The 17186-nt window shown below is 37.1% G+C and overlaps 3 protein-coding genes across 3 annotated transcripts; 2 read left to right on the forward strand and 1 right to left on the reverse strand.

Annotated features, from left to right (window-relative positions):
* The first annotated feature begins 3466 nt into the window (after positions 1-3466).
* On the forward strand, positions 3467-5182 carry LOC6044199. Its single transcript, XM_001861704.2, has one exon. It carries the CDS (start codon positions 3574-3576, stop codon positions 4252-4254), a length of 681 nt encoding a protein of 226 aa, XP_001861739.2. The 5' UTR covers positions 3467-3573; the 3' UTR covers positions 4255-5182.
* A 9426-nt stretch (positions 5183-14608) lies between these two features.
* LOC6044200 (cecropin-A) lies at positions 14609-15060 on the reverse strand. Its single transcript, XM_001861705.2, has 2 exons — positions 14883-15060; positions 14609-14811 (listed from the first exon to the last, which is right to left on the reverse strand). The coding sequence occupies exons 1-2, from the start codon at positions 14979-14981 to the stop codon at positions 14731-14733; spliced, it is 180 nt and encodes a 59-aa protein (XP_001861740.1). The 5' UTR covers positions 14982-15060; the 3' UTR covers positions 14609-14730.
* A 1655-nt stretch (positions 15061-16715) lies between these two features.
* LOC6044196 (cecropin-B) lies at positions 16716-17134 on the forward strand. The gene is made up of 2 exons (XM_001861706.2): positions 16716-16877; positions 16942-17134. Exons 1-2 carry the CDS (start codon positions 16770-16772, stop codon positions 17017-17019), a joined length of 186 nt encoding a protein of 61 aa, XP_001861741.2. The 5' UTR covers positions 16716-16769; the 3' UTR covers positions 17020-17134.
* The last annotated feature ends 52 nt before the right edge of the window (positions 17135-17186 follow it).

Genomic DNA, 17186 nt, shown 5'->3' on the forward strand with positions numbered 1-17186 from the left:
ATAACAGGACATGATAAGCTGTGTGCTGAGTAGACTCGGCGGTGGCGGAACGAGTGTGGCCAGCACTCGCGCTGTCCTCCGGGTGTTATCGTACGACGTCCCGTCGCTTTTTCAGTGAGGACGGGCGTATCTGGTCCACGAGCGGGTGACGGAAGATTCAGGTCCCGTTCGGACAGGTTCCATTGGCTACCATGGCTGTAGCTGGAGCGTTTCTTGTTTTCTCCTTGAGCAGTGGGCCAATCCAACGACGCAGTTGAGATCCAGGACCGTGACCGCACCGTTGGGCATCAGAGTGCCGACACAAATGGTCGGCTGAATGCTGGGTGTAGTCTTCTGGGGCATGTCCAACGAAATCAGCTTGTCGACCTAGATTAGAGAGGACGTTAGGGGTGATCTAAAACTTACCATCGGACATTAGGAACCACTTGTGAATCGTTCTCGTCGAAAAGCATCGTCGGGTTGTGGAAAAGGCCGATAGCGTGTTTCACCGGGGACCACACCACTTATCAGCAGTACCCAGGCGACGGTTCTCGCCAGCTGCGCTGAGGCGGCATCCGTTAACATGCCTCACTGGAGAGCATTGGAGTTCCATTAGATATCATCACACTTGAGATATTCATCTGGAAAATTACAACAATTTTAACAAATTGTCATGTTCACTAAAAACAAATACTTATCTAAGTCCTCATTGTTCGACGCCCAAGCGGCTGAAACTCCCGGACGCGGTGCCCAGCAACTTCCTGCAACCGAACCAGAAGCATCACCAAAACATGTACATACATGCACGAACGACGGCCACGATTCATCACGAATCCCGAGCGGCCCAAACTCCCGGATTAGACCGAGAAAGGCAACTTCCTCCAACGGAACCGGAAGCAGCAACAAAACACGCACACACGACGAAGGTCACGGAATCCCGAGCGGCCTAAACTTCCGGATGCGGCGACCAGCAACTTCCTCCAGCGGAACCAGAAGCACCACAATATAAGCACACACACGACGACGGCCACGTAATCCACCACGAATTCAGAACGGAACAAACTCCCAGACACGGCGACCGACAACTTCCTCCAGCCGAACCAGAAAAAGCATCCTTTCACTTTTTTCCAAACAACAACATTTGACAGTTGTCAAATTTGCAGTCTTTCGATGTTGATGTGCGGAATCTGTTGTTTGCAATATTGCATCAAAAAAGACGAAAAATTACATCTTCCAGCGAAATATTTAACATTTATAGAGTAAAATGTGTCAGGCTCAATTTTCGATTACAAATCGTCTATAACAGATGTAATTTTACAACTTCCTTTTTTAAACATTCCATATTAAAGCTTCAATTTTTACACAATTTTTTGCTGTGTAAATCAATTTTTGCAGCATGCAAAAATATTTTATGGTTTAAGAGAAATCGACGAAATGAATATTATTAGAAAGCCGACAAAAATTCTTATAGTTTAACAAATTTAATCAGACTGCTGGTTGCTGAGCAATACATCTTAAAGCTAAATATTTGTGAAAAATGATTTTCTCAGTTTCTTTTCGTTAACTTTTACAAATAAAAAAATGGTGATATCTTGGAAACTATAAGGTCGATTTAAATGTATGAACAGAAACTATTATATATTTTTTTACGTTCGTTTTGCTAAAAACATCCCAAATAATTATTTTAAGCACAAGTGTTAGGCTTGATTAAAAATAATGACATTATTTTTTATCGTTACGAATAAACTGTCAAAATAATTTTACAACATTTTGAACATTGAAAGTCAAACCAATAGTTTTATAAAACATTAAGAGGCTCTTTCTTAGCAACCGATCAGCCTAGTTTAAAAAATAAATTTGAAGCAAACTTTCAATGCTTTTCGATCATTTTTGCAGGGGTGCTTTTCTTTTCTATTTATTTAAATTACATTATTTAAAATGTAAGTTGAATAAATGAAATGCCTGTTACTTGAAAGAAACGTACTTTCTGAAAAAGGAAATTTATTTTTGATTGAAAATATGGTTATGCATTCAGAACTGAATTCTATCATTTGTATGATTCTGTGTATGATCAATGATCATACACACCAATGTTTTTCGCTGAAATTCAGTAGAGTTTTATTGAATTTTCATCAACTGAAATTTCAGTAAACGATTCAGTAATTTACGCAGCAAATGTTGATGTTCGTTTCCAGTTTATATTTACTAAAAACTGCACTAATGATTTTTTTTTTGTTTTCGCTGAATATCAGTTAACATTTGTGTGGAGCTGTCAAAGTTTGCTGAAATTTCAGGAAGTTTTCATTTACTGAAAATTTCAGTAGTGCAGATTTCAGTAAATTTAACTAAATTCAGTAGTGAGAAATTGGTGTGTAGATTTGACTGAATCCTCAGTTAACTGACATGTCAAATTATATTGCTGAAGATTTAGTAATTTACTTGTGTCCGTTTGACAGATCATTTGCAGGAGATTCAGCAATCGTTGCTGCAAACCACAATACAAAATTTAAAAAGAATAACAACACATTTGAAAGAGGATTTTCTCTCGGCAGCATCCTAACAATGAGCCATAAGTCGCATTTCGGTTTGACAGATAGGCAGTTGATGATTTTACTCATTGCCTAATTTCAGCAAAAGTGATAATTACGGAACCGCATTCAGTTTTTTATTTTACTGAAATGGCAATTCAAAATTTGCCATTTCAATTTCGATTGATCAGAAAATCTCAAGATATAGATTTTCGATAGTTAACATGGCATTTTTATGGCCAACCAGTTCTATCGAGAACTTAATGATTCAATTTTACTTCTTTTGACTCAGAAAATACATGATCAAAGTTTCATCCAAACAAAATCGCCAAAAAATGTCGCAGATTTGTACAAAATAACTCATTTGAAATTTAAAAAAAAATACATATTTGATAAAGTCTGTACTCGAAATTTTTTTTAGTTCAAGATGCACACATTTTTCTTACAGAACGGAAATTGAAAATAAACAAATTAATCACAAAAAAGTCCATGGATCGGGTCCCGGTTGATTCTCATAAAATTTGGATGTTAAATTAAACAAGAATACGAATACAATCCTGATGTCGTTATATCGTTACAAAAGCCAATCATTACATCTTTTACTCGACTATTTTAGACTGCTAATCTTGGTTTTAGATTTGTTGAACCATCATTAACCAGTAAAATCCAAAACAAACTGTCTAGTGTTTAAAAATGTCAGAATCACACGTTTTATAACATTCTTATCAAATTGTTATTTCAACAAATAAACCATTCTCATTCAATCTCCCCAGTTCTCCTGTACCAAACCTTGGGCCACCTCGCCCCCAACGCGGCAAGTCCGATTCCGTCACGTAGCGTCGTCGCTGATGGGAGCTTCCACCCAACCTCATCATTATCATTAGCATGAGCTTACACACCGGACTCTCCAAGCACAAAAGCCAACACACACCTCCGCGAGTCGGCGAGAGTGAAATTTGAAGATCACGATCTCCAACAGCCCGGACGGACGTCATTCGCAGTTGAGCACTCGTGTCGAGTGGATCGCAGTTGTCGCGCGCGCAAGTTCAGGAAGATCAAAGTTACGATGAAGTTCACGATTGGGACCGCCACGGTCCTGGTGCTAGCCGCGCTTGTGTCCACCGGTAGTGCGCGACCGGAGGGTTCCGTCGAGACATCCACCAGTACGTCCACATCGACCTCGACGATCGCGAACGGTGAAGATGTTGGTACAACGACAGCCATCCCAGAGGAGAGCAAAATGTCCAAGTTCTTCGACGACGTCTCGTCGGCGTTCAAGTCCGGCACGGCAAAGGTCAAGGAGAGCTTCGAGAGTGCGGCCACGTCCGTTAAGGACGGCGTCCTGCGCGGGTACGGCTTCGTCAAGGACAAGCTAACCGGAACGGCTGACCCGACGGCGGCTCCCGGAAACGAAACAGAGACGAGTTCGACGGCGGCAACGAGCACCGTGGCCGTGACTCCCACGACAAAGTTGGTGTCGGCCCGGTCGATCACGGGGAATTCCGCCACGGCCAAGGCGATCGGCGTGGAGCCGAACGACGAGGAGACCAAGGACGAGGACCGGCTGATCTTCATCGGGGACGAGGACACGGCGACGGACGCGGTGGTTCCGACGACGACGACGCCGGCGGCGGGAGCGTCGTCCACGGTCAAGACAAAGCTGGACGACCGGTGGATCATCGACGGTCCGACGGCTTGCAAGTCTGGCCAGGCGGTGGTCAACGGCAAGTGCAAGAACGTGTTCTGAGCAGCTGCCGGCAGGGTTGATCGTCTCTCTAATTTTCCTGTTTTTTGTTTTGTTTGCTTGGGGTACAGATAAACAGACTTAAAAGTTGATTTGTTTGCTAGCGACATCTAGTTAGTAGTGAAGTTAGTAGTGAAGTCTGGTGATGAACACAATGAAGGATACAATATTTGTTTACATTTTGACTTTGGTATATTGTATATTCACAATGTTTGGCTTGAAATACGCAATGTTATGATCGCACTTTTCAAACTGTCAAACTGCTTCTCGATGATCTAAACAAATAACAAATCATCGTGATCGTGCTATCTTCAATTTTGATGTTTATCTTTCTGACATTTCGTGAATAAAAACTCGTTTCAAAGATTCTCCATGACTAAAGAAAATAAATATCATGCAATGTGCACTGCTGTAAATTCGCTTTGTCAATCTGACCACTCAGAAAAAAGCTTGAATTTTGATCCGGAGTCACACGTATCAACAACAAAATGTAAACATTAAGAGGGACGTCAAATCAAATCATAATATTTATCATTTTTGACAGGAGTGGTGGCTACACGACCGTACCTGTCAAAAATAGTAAATATTATGATCAGATTAAAAGACTTGTTATTCATTTTGAATTCGTAGTTGTAGTTATTCTTAGTTATATCTCGAATCATTACTGACAGTTATCCAACTAATTAGGAATATAAAGTCCAAGAGAAACGTCAGTCAAACGACCAACTTCTACGTCTGATGATCTGTGCCAAACTCTTTTCGTTAGTCGTCTGATCGCTAGGATCTACGCTAGCCCTCCCCCTAGAAGTGTGATTTATTAAATTAATTCCATAATGACCGCCGCGGGAGATCATTTCGCGCTTAAGTATTTGTGTTTGTGTGTAACCCGATGGAATCTCGCGTCGAATAAATTGAATTTACTCTGATTTGATACGTCTGTGTCGGGGGTTTCGCAAGACCCAAGTAGTAATATCTCACTGTCCTTGTACGAAGAACACGCGACGGCGGCTTGGCCAAATCGCATTATCATCCGCCAGAATTGGATGATTGCTGGTTGATGCAACTGGCCGAGTCTTGCGTGCCAGGAAGATCATCGACTTCCTTGATTGCGACCGGCGTTGACAACAATGACCAAGTTGAGAAACCTCAAGTCTCGAGTGTGTTGAGAATGTCGCCGCACCCCTTAACTGACCAACGTCAGAACACTCGCACTTGACGGCGATAGGGTCCGCCAAGAAGTTAAGGGTTAGCCTCATTACTCATACGCCGCACTCCACCGAGAGACTCCTCAATAAGGTGGCAGTGGTTTTCGCGCGCCGATGATCAAACAATGAATGGAGTAAGTCATGCGGTGAGGCGGCGACGAGTACGCTCTCAACAATGCTGCAGTTAGGGTAGATTGAGTCAATTGAATCAACCACTTACTTTTGCTTGTAAGATGATCGGGGTGGAGGAAATTTCCAGCCGTGGCAATCTCCTGAATGGCGGGTGGATTTCCTTGATTTGCGTGAAATTCGAACACTTCAGGAAATAGCCGCGGTTTCCGTAAAAATGTAAAAATGCTTAGCTCGAAATTGACTAAGTTACTTCTACAGCTACAGAATTATATTGAAAATTATTCAATTCACCGTTTTAATCAAAATAATATTGAAAAGTATTACTTCTCGATACAAGTGCTGAAAAGTACAACTTTTCAAACCTTATATCGGAAAGTATTGCTTTTAAATTCTGTTATTTTTGTACGCCATTTCATCGTTCGAAAATGACAGGAAAAGTAAAAAATTTCACGACGGAATTGCACAAAAATAAACATTTTGCACAATAAATGCAAACCGTTAAAAAATGCTGGAATAATATCACTTTTTCTTCCATAAAACCGTTCCAACTATGTATTCAGAGACCTGTTTCTTCCCCCAACAAATTGCCACACAGAACACGTTTTGAGCCTCCTTGTTCTAGTCGGGGGAACAACCAGCACGGCAAGACACGACTCAAATTTGAATTTGAAATGATCGCAGATTCTAAAGCTCCGCCAAACATTGAAGTACCCCATGTGACAGGTGATTAATTTCGACTTCTTCAAACACAAACAACCGAAATTTAAGCAGCAAAGATGCAAACAATCTTCGGCTTCTTCCTTAACATATTGTTTTTTGTGTGACCGATATATTTTCACAAAATTAGAATTCCAGTTTCAGCAAGCTTCATCCAGTGAGGGAAGCGAAATAAAAGTTCAAAATTTTCGTTGCCTTGGTGGGCACCACACTGTGGTCATCCGAACAGGTTCCACCAGTTTGGATGACTTATGCGCGAGGTAGGGGAGTTTGGGGTAATATGGACAGTGGGGGTAATTTGGACACCCCTTTAAAAATCACGTTTTCTTCGGATATAAAGTGAAAACGGCAATTTAAGTGATAAGGCTAGTACTAGTAATGGCCTAGGAGTATGGACAAACCAAAAAAGTTGGAATAGGTTAAGTAGTTTTGGTATAATGTGTAAAAGTTTCCAAAGGCCGGTTGGTACTGCCTTAAATTCTAATATTTGAAGGTTAGGAAATAAGGTTTTGCAGGGGTTATATGGCAAAAAAGTGGACATTTTTGTTTAAGGGGTTGCTTGGACGATGCCTGAGATATGTACGCATAAAATTGTGCATTTTATCCATTTTTATCATCAAAAATCGCAATTTATGATAGAATATGCTATGGGGTAATTTGGACATGGCTTGTGGGGTAATTTGGACATACCTGAAAGTCTACCTGTCAGGCAACAAAAGTAACTTTCATGGTTGGATGAGTTTTAAAGGGATTTAGATAAATTTAGTGGGATTTAATGTGTCAAAACAATCAAAAATGAATGTGAGCAATGAGAACTTTCACAAAACCCTATTTTTTAATTTAGATAAATTTATTCCAATATTCGAATTGATGAAAATCTGATTACTGTACATTTGGCGTTCAACAAGATTCTAATGTTGATTGCTTTTAATTAACTTCTTTGACATTTCTAATTTCTATGCTGGTTTACAATAATATTTAAATTTGAAGGGCTACAGAATGTAAAAATTAAAAAAATGATATTTCCAGGCTAATAAATTCTATATAAAGATTGATTTATATAAACATAAATGATACCTTAATCACTAAAAACAAGTATAGTGTGCCTGATCCAGCATCAATGTTTAAATCATTTCAGTATTAATGATTAAATTATGTATACTACACTGAACTATTTGTTATCTTCCTATTGAATTATAGTTCTATCACAAAATCATTATTTAAACCATTGATGAAATATTGTGAGCAACACTTCAAAATATAAAGCAATTACAAAACCAGGTTGAAGGATAAAAAACATGCTCAAAAAATCAAATGTTAAACTTATTCTTCAACATGTGTCCAAATTACCCCACAAAAGGTGTTCATATTACCCCACAAGGTATGTCCATATTACCCCACAAGGCATGTCCAAATTACCCCATAGGGGTGTTCATATACCCCCACACAAAATGTGGGGTAATTTGAACACCTTTAACTTTGCGATAAAAATTGGGTTTTCATCAAAATTTATCGAAATGAATGACATTTTTCCATCAAATATGGTCTCTTTTATCCTCTGTTGTCATCCACATTCCTTTAAAATATCCATACAGCCCGTAACAGAGCAATTTCCTTAGGGTGTCCAAATTACCCCACACTCCCCTAAGGTTTATTTTCGCATGCATCGCGGAAGAATAAAATTGCTTTTGGAGATGATCAGGTAAACCTTCTTTTCTTTTCTTCTTTTGTGAAAGTTGAGTTATTGGGATTTGATTGATTGACTGACATTAAATTATGAAGCTAAAAGGATCACACTTTTGCATTTATCATTGGACTAAAATTTTGTAGATCTTTAACCAAACAGCAATTTTACATAATTGGTTCGTCCTTACAACTCTGCATACATTGTTGGCGGTTGCCCATAACAAATTGGATACAGAGAAACCTCTTTTTACGTGATGCGTTACGTTTTTCTAAATTGTCGGTTTCTCTGGAACTACGCAACATTTTTGCTATCTTTTTAAAGCAATTCATAGGTTTTGTTCAGATCTACAAAATGCTGTTTGAAGTTTGCAAAAATATTGAATGGATTAAGAGAAATCAACGACGCAAAAAGCTTAACGCCACCGCGTAAAAAGAGGTTTCTCTGTATTAATATATTTAAAAATCTGTTTCTTGAAAACAAATTTTCATAAATCACATTTTTCACTGATAACTTTCATAAGTAAATTTTTTTTATAAAAATTATCGAGTGTAAGTTATAGATATTTAAGGGATGATTTCAAGTTAAAAATAATAACATTTTTGAATTAGGTAAAAACCGTCTATTTAAGGGAATTTATGATATGCCACGACCCCTCTTCGATTTGCGTGAAACTTTGTCCTAAGGGGTAACTTTTGTCCTTGATCACGAATTCGAGGTCCGTTTTTTTATATCTCGTGACGGAGGGGCACTACGACCCCTTCCATTTTTGAACATGCGATAAAAGAGGTGTTTTTTAATAATTTGCAGCCTGAAACGGTGATTAGATAGAAATTTGGTGTCAAAGGGACTTTTATGTAAAATTAGACGCCCGATTTGATGGTGTACTCAGAATTCCGAAAAATCGTATTTTTCATCGAAAAAAACACTAAAAAAGTTTTAAAAATTTTCCCATTTTCCGTTACTCGACTGTTAAAAATTTTGGAACATGTCATTTTATGGGAAATTCAATGTACTTTTCGAATCTACATTGACCCAGATGGGTCATTTTTTCATTTAGAACAAAATTTTTCATTTTAAAATTTCGTGTTTATCTAACTTTGCAGGGTTATTTTTTAGAGTGTAACAATGTTCTACAAAGTTGTAAAGGGACCATCCATAAACCACGTGGACACTTTAGGGGGTATGGCGATTGTCCACGATCCATACAAAAAAGATTTTTTTGTATATACAATTGTTCACGAAGGGGGGGGGGAGTGTCCACGTGGTTTATGGATAGTCCCAAAGCAGACAATTACAAAAATTTTGATATATAGTCATAAGGGGTTTGCTTATAAACATCACGAGTTATCGCGATATTACGAAAAAAAGTTTTGAAAAAGTTGTTCGTCATCGATCATGGCACCCGCGACAGATACGGACGACGAAACAAATAGAAACGCAAAAAATAACTTTTTGCAATTCCGTCGTGAAACTACTTACTTTTCCTGTCATTCTTGAACGACGAAATAGCCTACTTTTCTGTACCAAAAATAACAGAATCGAATAGCAACACTTTTCAAAATAAATGCTGAAAAGTTCTACTTTTCAGCACTGAAATGGGTGCTGAAAAGTTAAACTTTTCAGCACTTGTTTCGAAAAGTAACACTTTTCAACATTTTTTTTGATTTAAACGATTTATCGACAAAATACATGAAAATTTGACTTGAAATTTCACTCAATGGGTTTTTCGGAATTGCAAAAAATGTTGTATGGAACTCGTTGCAAAACTTGATTTTTTCAGCACTCTTCGTATTTATCCAACTCGGTGAACCTCTTTGGATAAATGTACGATTCGTGCTGAAAAAATCCTCTTATTGCAACTTGTTGCATAAACTACTATTTTCAAAACTTTTTTTCGTAAAATCGCGATAATTCGTGACGTTTACAAGCAAACTCCTTATGTCTATGCATCAAAATTTTTGTAATTGTCTGCTTTATAATTTTGTAGAACATTGTTACACTCTAAAAAATAACCCTGCAAAGTTAGAAAAAACACGAAATTTTGAAATGAAATTTTTTGTTCTAAATGATAAAAATGACCCTTGTTGATTCGAAAAGTACATTAAATTTCCCATAAATTGACATGTTCCAACATTTTTTACAGTTTAGTAACGGAAAATTGGACAATTTTTAAAACTTTTTTAGTGTTTTTTTTTCGATGAAAAATACGTTTTTTCAGAATTCTGAGGAAGCCATCAATTCGGGCGTCTAATTTTACATAAAAGTCCCTTTGACACCAAATTTCTATCTAATCACCGTTTCAGGCTGCAAATTATTTAAAAAAAAACACCTCTTTTATCGCATGTTCAAAAATGGAAGGGGTCGTACTGCCCCTCCGTCACGAGATATCAAAAAACGGACCTCGGTTTCGTGATCAGGGACAAAAGTTACCTCTTAGGACAAAGTTTCACGCAAATCGAAGAGGGGTCGGGCAACTTTTCCCGATTTCGTGTGAGTTGGTAGAGAATACCCAACTAAATTTTAAGCTCTGTGTCACTCCAAAATAGAGGTGGGCAAGACCACTTATTTTTGCTCGCTCATTAAAATGAGCGGCTCCTTTGAACAGAACTTTAGCTCTTTTTAAAAAAGTTTGATGAAACTGCTATTTTGAAGCACGGTGTGATTTTTCGGGTTGTTTTATTGCCCTTTTATAAATAAGGCCGCTGCAAATATTTTTCAAAGTTTATGTCACCCGTCCCCTCCCCCCCCCTACAAAATTGGTCTGAAAAATCAGGGGAAAAAATATTTTTCCAAAAAACTTCAAAATTTCCATGAAAATAGTAGTCTCATCAACTGAAAACAATCTAAAATGCAACCATGTTAGGCTTGTTTAAAAATGTTTTGAATTTTTATGAAATCCCAATGTACAGCACCGCAAAATTTTCATTTTTGAAAAAAAAAAAAAAATTTCCGTCAATACTTAGATATTTTGGAAATTAATGATGGCAAAACGACTGAACAAGTGTATAATGCATTTAACACCACTTTTTTCATTAAAATGTTGAAACCATTGCTCGTAATTTAAATTTTTTATGTTTTTTTGTTTGCCCCTCCTCTCTCGACTTTGGTCAGAGTCGAGGGAAATAAACTTCAAAAATATTAGCAACGGCCTTATTTGAAAAAAAAAAATGAAACGAGAAGATTGGCTAGAAAACTTTTTAAATGACTATTTTTGCAAAAAAAAATTATGGAAACTTGCTTGCTCACTTCTTATTAAGCTATTTATCACTCGATTTCAGCTGAAAACGCTTTTTAATTGAATGTCAAAGTTCTGACCTGCCAACATTAGAGGCACGCTGGATTTAGATGCAGTTCCCTATTTTGAAATATTTCAAAATAGATTTTCATTTCTCAAAAGCCACATTTAATACCAAAATTTGATGGAATAAAATAAATCAACATCATTCCATATTTGAACGGTTCAAAGAGAAGTTTCGAAAAGAACCGCGGTTTTTTTCTGTGAGCCATGGTTCGCTCTTTTTTGCCCACCACTATAAAAGCAACCCTTCTCTGCAGCCTTGCGCCTTACGATAGGCTACACAACGTTTTACCTATTTCACCATTCTATACGAAAAGCGCTGTTTTTGTTAAATGAATGAACGAAAAATAGAGCTCGCAATGTAAACAATAATAAACACGTTTTATTTGCATGATGAATTTGGTTGCTGGAGACCCGAGTTATTATAACAAATTTTTACGGTAGTCGAGCTCGTAGGGTAGGGTAGTCATCAATGAGACACTTTTGGTTTTCAACTTTCAACGATTTTTCTATTTTTTTCATCAGCATGTTTTAATGAGCTTTTTGTTACATTTTCTTTCTTTTAATGTGTTCTAACATTAACCAAAATATGTGATCGATCCGACATCTACAGCCAGAGTTATTCAACTGTCTCATTGTAGACGCACTTGGCAGGAACAATGAGACAGCTGGGAACAATGAGACACTCTATGAAAATCAATACTTTTCTAGTAAAACATCATGTTTTTGTATTGTTCCATAGCAGGTGACTTGCCTTGAACATTTTAGAGCAATTTTGCCAACATGAAAGTTTAATTTAAAAAAGTTATACTAAAAAGTATTAAAATTTTGTATAATCCATATATTTATACCAAATAACTTTGTATGTTTGGTTAAATGAGGTTAAAACTCTATAAATATGCCAAAAATCACTTTCAATTCATGTTTTGAAAGATTTCCATAGATTTTGAAAAGTTTAATGAAGAAAAATCGAAGTGTCTCATTGTTACCCATGTGCTGAAATGAGTGGTGAACAATGAGACAGCCCTGGATTCTGGGTATATTCTAAATTTTGGCCAAACCTAATGAAAGGACATTGTAGCCCAACTCTATGGAACGTCGAAAGAAATTTGAAGAAATATTAGTTTTGGTGTAAATGGCAGCCTACGAGCGAAAACGTATTTTTTGTCCATAATTTACGTTTACACCCCAGAATCAAACATTTATGAATAACTTTTCAAGGGAGCGTCCATAACCAAAGCCACTATTATGGCAGATGTGTATCTAGTAGACACACCTTTTCCCCAAATATGAGCCTGAATGATTGAAACTACGACTTGTGAGAGCCATTTTATCATTGTTCCCTGTGTCTCATTGATGACTACTCTACCCTACTTGTGTCAAACGCGTTCCGACCTGAAATCCCTTTGGCCAATTGTAGCAGCTACATCTATTTTCAGGTTGTGACAAGATAGCACGACAGGATTGAAACTTCTGTCACTTGAAAAGTGACAAAAATGCACGGAGTTTTTTTTATTTCTACTGAATACCTCAGGATTGAAATCGAATTTTGTTGATCTGTGGTCAAAAGGTGAGGCATTGTGAGTGCTGCACAAAATGTTCTTAACTCAAATTGGTTCAGGTTGGTCCAATCAATTTTTTGTCTTGTAAAAGTTTAAAGACATTTCATCATTCCTTTGTGGACCATCATTCAGTGAGGTACTCCTGGATTTTAGCTCCTGAAAAGTGCTTAAAAAGTGCAAAAATGCCTCAGGGCAAGAAAAAGAGGCGGTCCTCACCAGCAGGATCGGCAGATTTGAAGAAGCTAAAGAATGCCGAAGCGCTACCTGCAAAGCCAGGCAGTTTGAGCAAGGACGCTCAAAATTGTCTGAAACCAGTTCGCTACCCTCCTGTGGACGTGAGCGAGAAGGAAGAATTTGAACGACGGGAAAAGTTGCCACCCATTTTGTGAAAACATCGTCATCGGATTCGGTGCGAAAGTGGCTGACCGGGTTTATCAAATCTGGTGCTTTACGAGCTTCCATTCGCTTGTGTGCTGATGGACTCAAAATTCTGCTACCTACCAGAAAGGATTACAACTACGTTCGGGATTTCCTGAACAACACCAAGATTGAATACTACAGCCATGACGATCCAGGTAAACGCCCCATGAAACAGGTCCTCCGTGGCCTGTACGACATGGATGTGAGTGTGCTGAAAGAAGAGCTCAAAACTCTTAAGTTGAACGTGATCGAAGTCTTCAAGATGACGAGACACAACAAGGACATCAAGTATCGTGATCAACTGTACCTGGTTCATCTCGAGAAAGGATCGACAACGCCGTCTGAGCTGAAAGCAGTTCGGGCAATTTTCAACATCATCGTGACTTGGGAACGTTATCGCCCAGTGCACCGTGACGTGACACAGTGTTCGAACTGCTTGCAGTTTGGACATGGTGGAAGGAACTGTTTCATCAAGAGTCGTTGTGCAACCTGCGGAGGTGAGCACAAAACACAAGCTTGCGAAACAATCAACGAGAACATCGAAGCGAAATGCTTCAATTGCGGCGGCGACCATTCGACCAAGAATCGAAGCTGTCCAAAACGAGCTGAGTTTGTAAAAATTCGGCAGCAAGCGACGACGAGGCACCAACCAAATCATCGCAGAACACCACCAGCATACACGGACGTGGATTTTCCTGCTTTGGCGTCACCTGTGGGAGCGGGATCTGTTCGAGTGGTTCCAAATCTGCAGCCATTGCCGTTGAATCAGCGGCAAAGAGTTGCAGAGAATACAACACCTCCAGGCTTCAGTCAGCAACCGAGGGAAAACCAACAAACATCAACGGGTGAAGGCAGTAGTGACCTGTTTTCACCACAAGAACTTTTGAACATTTTCATCGAGATGACAACAACACTGCGTGGTTGCAAAACTCGTCAGGAACAAGTAAGAACTCTTGGAGCATTCATATTAAAATACAGTTCGTAGTTTACTCGTTCTAGTGATTTTGAATATTTCAATGAATTTATTTTTTTAGTTTTAAGTTAGGATTAGTTGTTAAAGTGATTTTTTTTCTTTTTTACCCAAATGTATTCGATTCAATGCAATAATGTAAAACAATTTGAAGTAAATCTAATAAATGTGATCAGTTAATAATAAAACGAAAAATACAACAAAGATGAAGAGCATTAGGCCATACCACTTAGCATGTAAAAGAAATGTAATTATTATAAGAATATTCAATAAAGACAAATTTAATTTCAAAAAAAAAAAAGACATTTCAAAGATTTCTTAGTGTTTGTAAAGGGAATGTTTCTTCGTGTCAAGAATGCTTAGTTATTTTAATCGATTAGTCTAATGTTTATTCATTTTACTTTTTTCAGGAACGTTGGACAATATTCATCTCACTTCTTACATTAATTGATATTATTTAGAGAGTCTTATCGATTGGTGATCAAGACCTACTTTCCTAGTGCCTTGAATCCAGTAACGACTGGCAGTGCCTTTTCCGATGCCTTGAACACCCGCTTGCCAACTCCTTCCTGAAAATGTCGAAATACAAATTTAGTTGAAATCTACTTCACCACAATGAAAAAGATAAGAAACAACTTACCAACTTCTTGCCAAACTTCTTCAGACCACCGGCTTCAGCCTGTCCGAAAAAGGCCAGTGCTGCCAGCAGGACGATGACGAACAGCTTGTTGAAGTTCATGATGATTGAGCTGTGAGGAGTTTTGAAGGTTGGTTGACTTTCCCTTGGGACTGTTTGGAGCGGTTTGATGACGATTCGATCCAGAACAGGACGTTTTTATACTATCATGCATGCATCGACAAAAAGGGAACCCAACCGAGGATCAGCTGCTTTCCAGGGGGAAGCACCGGCATTCCCGTCGTGGCGGTGATTTTCAGTTTGTTTTGGTTTTGCCTTAGTCAATGGACAACAGAAGAGGCCATTCATTCGGGTAATGGAGCAAAGCACTGCTGGTGAATGAAACATGAGAAAGAAATGAGGATCGAACGCGGGGAACCCCAATTCTGGTGTAAGACGTTCGTTGTGTTGCATATTGGAAGGGCGTGACAAAAGGTTTCGAGTGAACGAGGTAAACGGTGATTTTTGGTGTTTTTTTTTGTTGGATATAAATTTTCAAAAATAGGGTACAAAGGTTTTACAGTAATTTTAAAATTTTATGTCTCACTTGACAACAAATAACAAATAATTGAAAGACACATGGAATATCACATGAAATTTTGTTTATTTGTTTATCTATTTCTTTGTATTTTTTTCAAGTTCAAAGCAAAAATGAAGGGCTGCTAGTTTTTAGTTTTTAGTTTTTAGTTTTTAGTTTTTAGTTTTTAGTTTTTAGTTTTTAGTTTTTAGTTTTTAGTTTTTAGTTTTTAGTTTTTAGTTTTTAGTTTTTAGTTTTTAGTTTTTAGTTTTTAGTTTTTAGTTTTTAGTTTTTAGTTTTTAGTTTTTAGTTTTTAGTTTTTAGTTTTTAGTTTTTAGTTTTTAGTTTTTAGTTTTTAGTTTTTAGTTTTTAGTTTTAGTTTTTAGTTTTTAGTTTTTAGTTTTTAGTTTTTAGTTTTTAGTTTTAGTTTTTAGTTTTTAGTTTTTAGTTTTTAGTTTTAGTTTTAGTTTTTAGTTTTTAGTTTTTAGTTTTTAGTTTTAGTTTTTAGTTTTTAGTTTTAGTTTTTAGTTTTTAGTTTTTAGTTTTTAGTTTTTAGTTTTTAGTTTTTAGTTTTTAGTTTTTAGTTTTTAGTTTTTAGTTTTTAGTTTTTAGTTTTTAGTTTTAGTTTTTAGTTTTTAGTTTTTAGTTTTAGTTTTTAGTTTTTAGTTTTAGTTTTTAGTTTTTAGTTTTAGTTTTTAGTTTTTAGTTTTTAGTTTTTAGTTTTTAGTTTTTAGTTTTTAGTTTTTAGTTTTTAGTTTTTAGTTTTAGTTTTTAGTTTTTAGTTTTTAGTTTTTAGTTTTTAGTTTTTAGTTTTTAGTTTTAGTTTTTAGTTTTTAGTTTTTAGTTTTTAGTTTTAGTTTTTAGTTTTTAGTTTTTAGTTTTTAGTTTTTAGTTTTTAGTTTTTAGTTTTTAGTTTTTAGTTTTTAGTTTTTAGTTTTTAGTTTTAGTTTTTAGTTTTTAGTTTTTAGTTTTTAGTTTTTAGTTTTTAGTTTTTAGTTTTTAGTTTTTAGTTTTTAGTTTTTAGTTTTTAGTTTTTAGTTTTTAGTTTTTAGTTTTTAGTTTTTAGTTTTTAGTTTTTAGTTTTTAGTTTTTAGTTTTTAGTTTAAAAAAAACGTGGTGATTTTTCTGCCCGAGAAACCTCCGTTCGTCATCCTTTCAGACGAGCCCCCAAACCCATTCCCATCGGGGAATCCCACGAATGAAGTGCACTCTCTTTGCCCACAGCATCCCTGTATAAAACCAACTGCCGATCCCGGACAGCATCATCACTTGTGCTCCAGTCCTTCAACGATCACCAACGATCTGCTCGTAAGCTCAAACACAACAATAAAATCATGAACTTTCACCGACTCTTCCTGCTGCTGGTGGTGGCCATCTTCCTGGTCCTCGGCGGACATTCCGGCGTTGAAGCTGCTCCCAGGTGGATATTGGGCAAGAAGCTGGTAAGAATCTTGCTTAATTTTCCTAAGTTGTATTGTTTTACTAACTCTGTTTTATCTTCAACAGGAAAAAGTCGGGAAGAACGTGTTCAAAGCTGCTCAGAAGGCACTGCCAGTAGTGGCCGGATTCAAAGCTTTGGGATAATGAGCTTTTTGAAAAATAATCCCAATTATGTACTTATTAATAATTTGGCTAAGTTAGTTTCATAAGCTTGGCAATGACTGATACCGTTAAATAAATAATTATACAGTTTACAAAATATTGTTTGAATTTGCTTTTCGGCTATCACATTTCACCACGAACAGCATCGT

This window comes from Culex quinquefasciatus, chromosome 1 (genome assembly GCF_015732765.1).
Source record: "Culex quinquefasciatus strain JHB chromosome 1, VPISU_Cqui_1.0_pri_paternal, whole genome shotgun sequence".
In the NCBI taxonomy this organism is placed as follows: Eukaryota; Metazoa; Arthropoda; class Insecta; order Diptera; family Culicidae; genus Culex; species Culex quinquefasciatus.

Bases quoted from the DNA above. Each gene is read 5' to 3' on its own strand.
- LOC6044199 (XM_001861704.2), top strand. From the start codon at position 3,574: ATGAAGTTCACGATTGGGACCGCCACGGTCCTGGTGCTAGCCGCGCTT.
- LOC6044200 (XM_001861705.2), bottom strand. From the start codon at position 14,981: ATGAACTTCAACAAGCTGTTCGTCATCGTCCTGCTGGCAGCACTGGCC. The intron at 14,812-14,882 runs GTAAGTTGTTTC...CGACATTTTCAG, and splicing joins AGAAGTTTGGCAAGAAGTTG to GAAGGAGTTGGCAAGCGGGT.
- LOC6044196 (XM_001861706.2), top strand. From the start codon at position 16,770: ATGAACTTTCACCGACTCTTCCTGCTGCTGGTGGTGGCCATCTTCCTG. The intron at 16,878-16,941 runs GTAAGAATCTTG...TATCTTCAACAG, and splicing joins GGATATTGGGCAAGAAGCTG to GAAAAAGTCGGGAAGAACGT.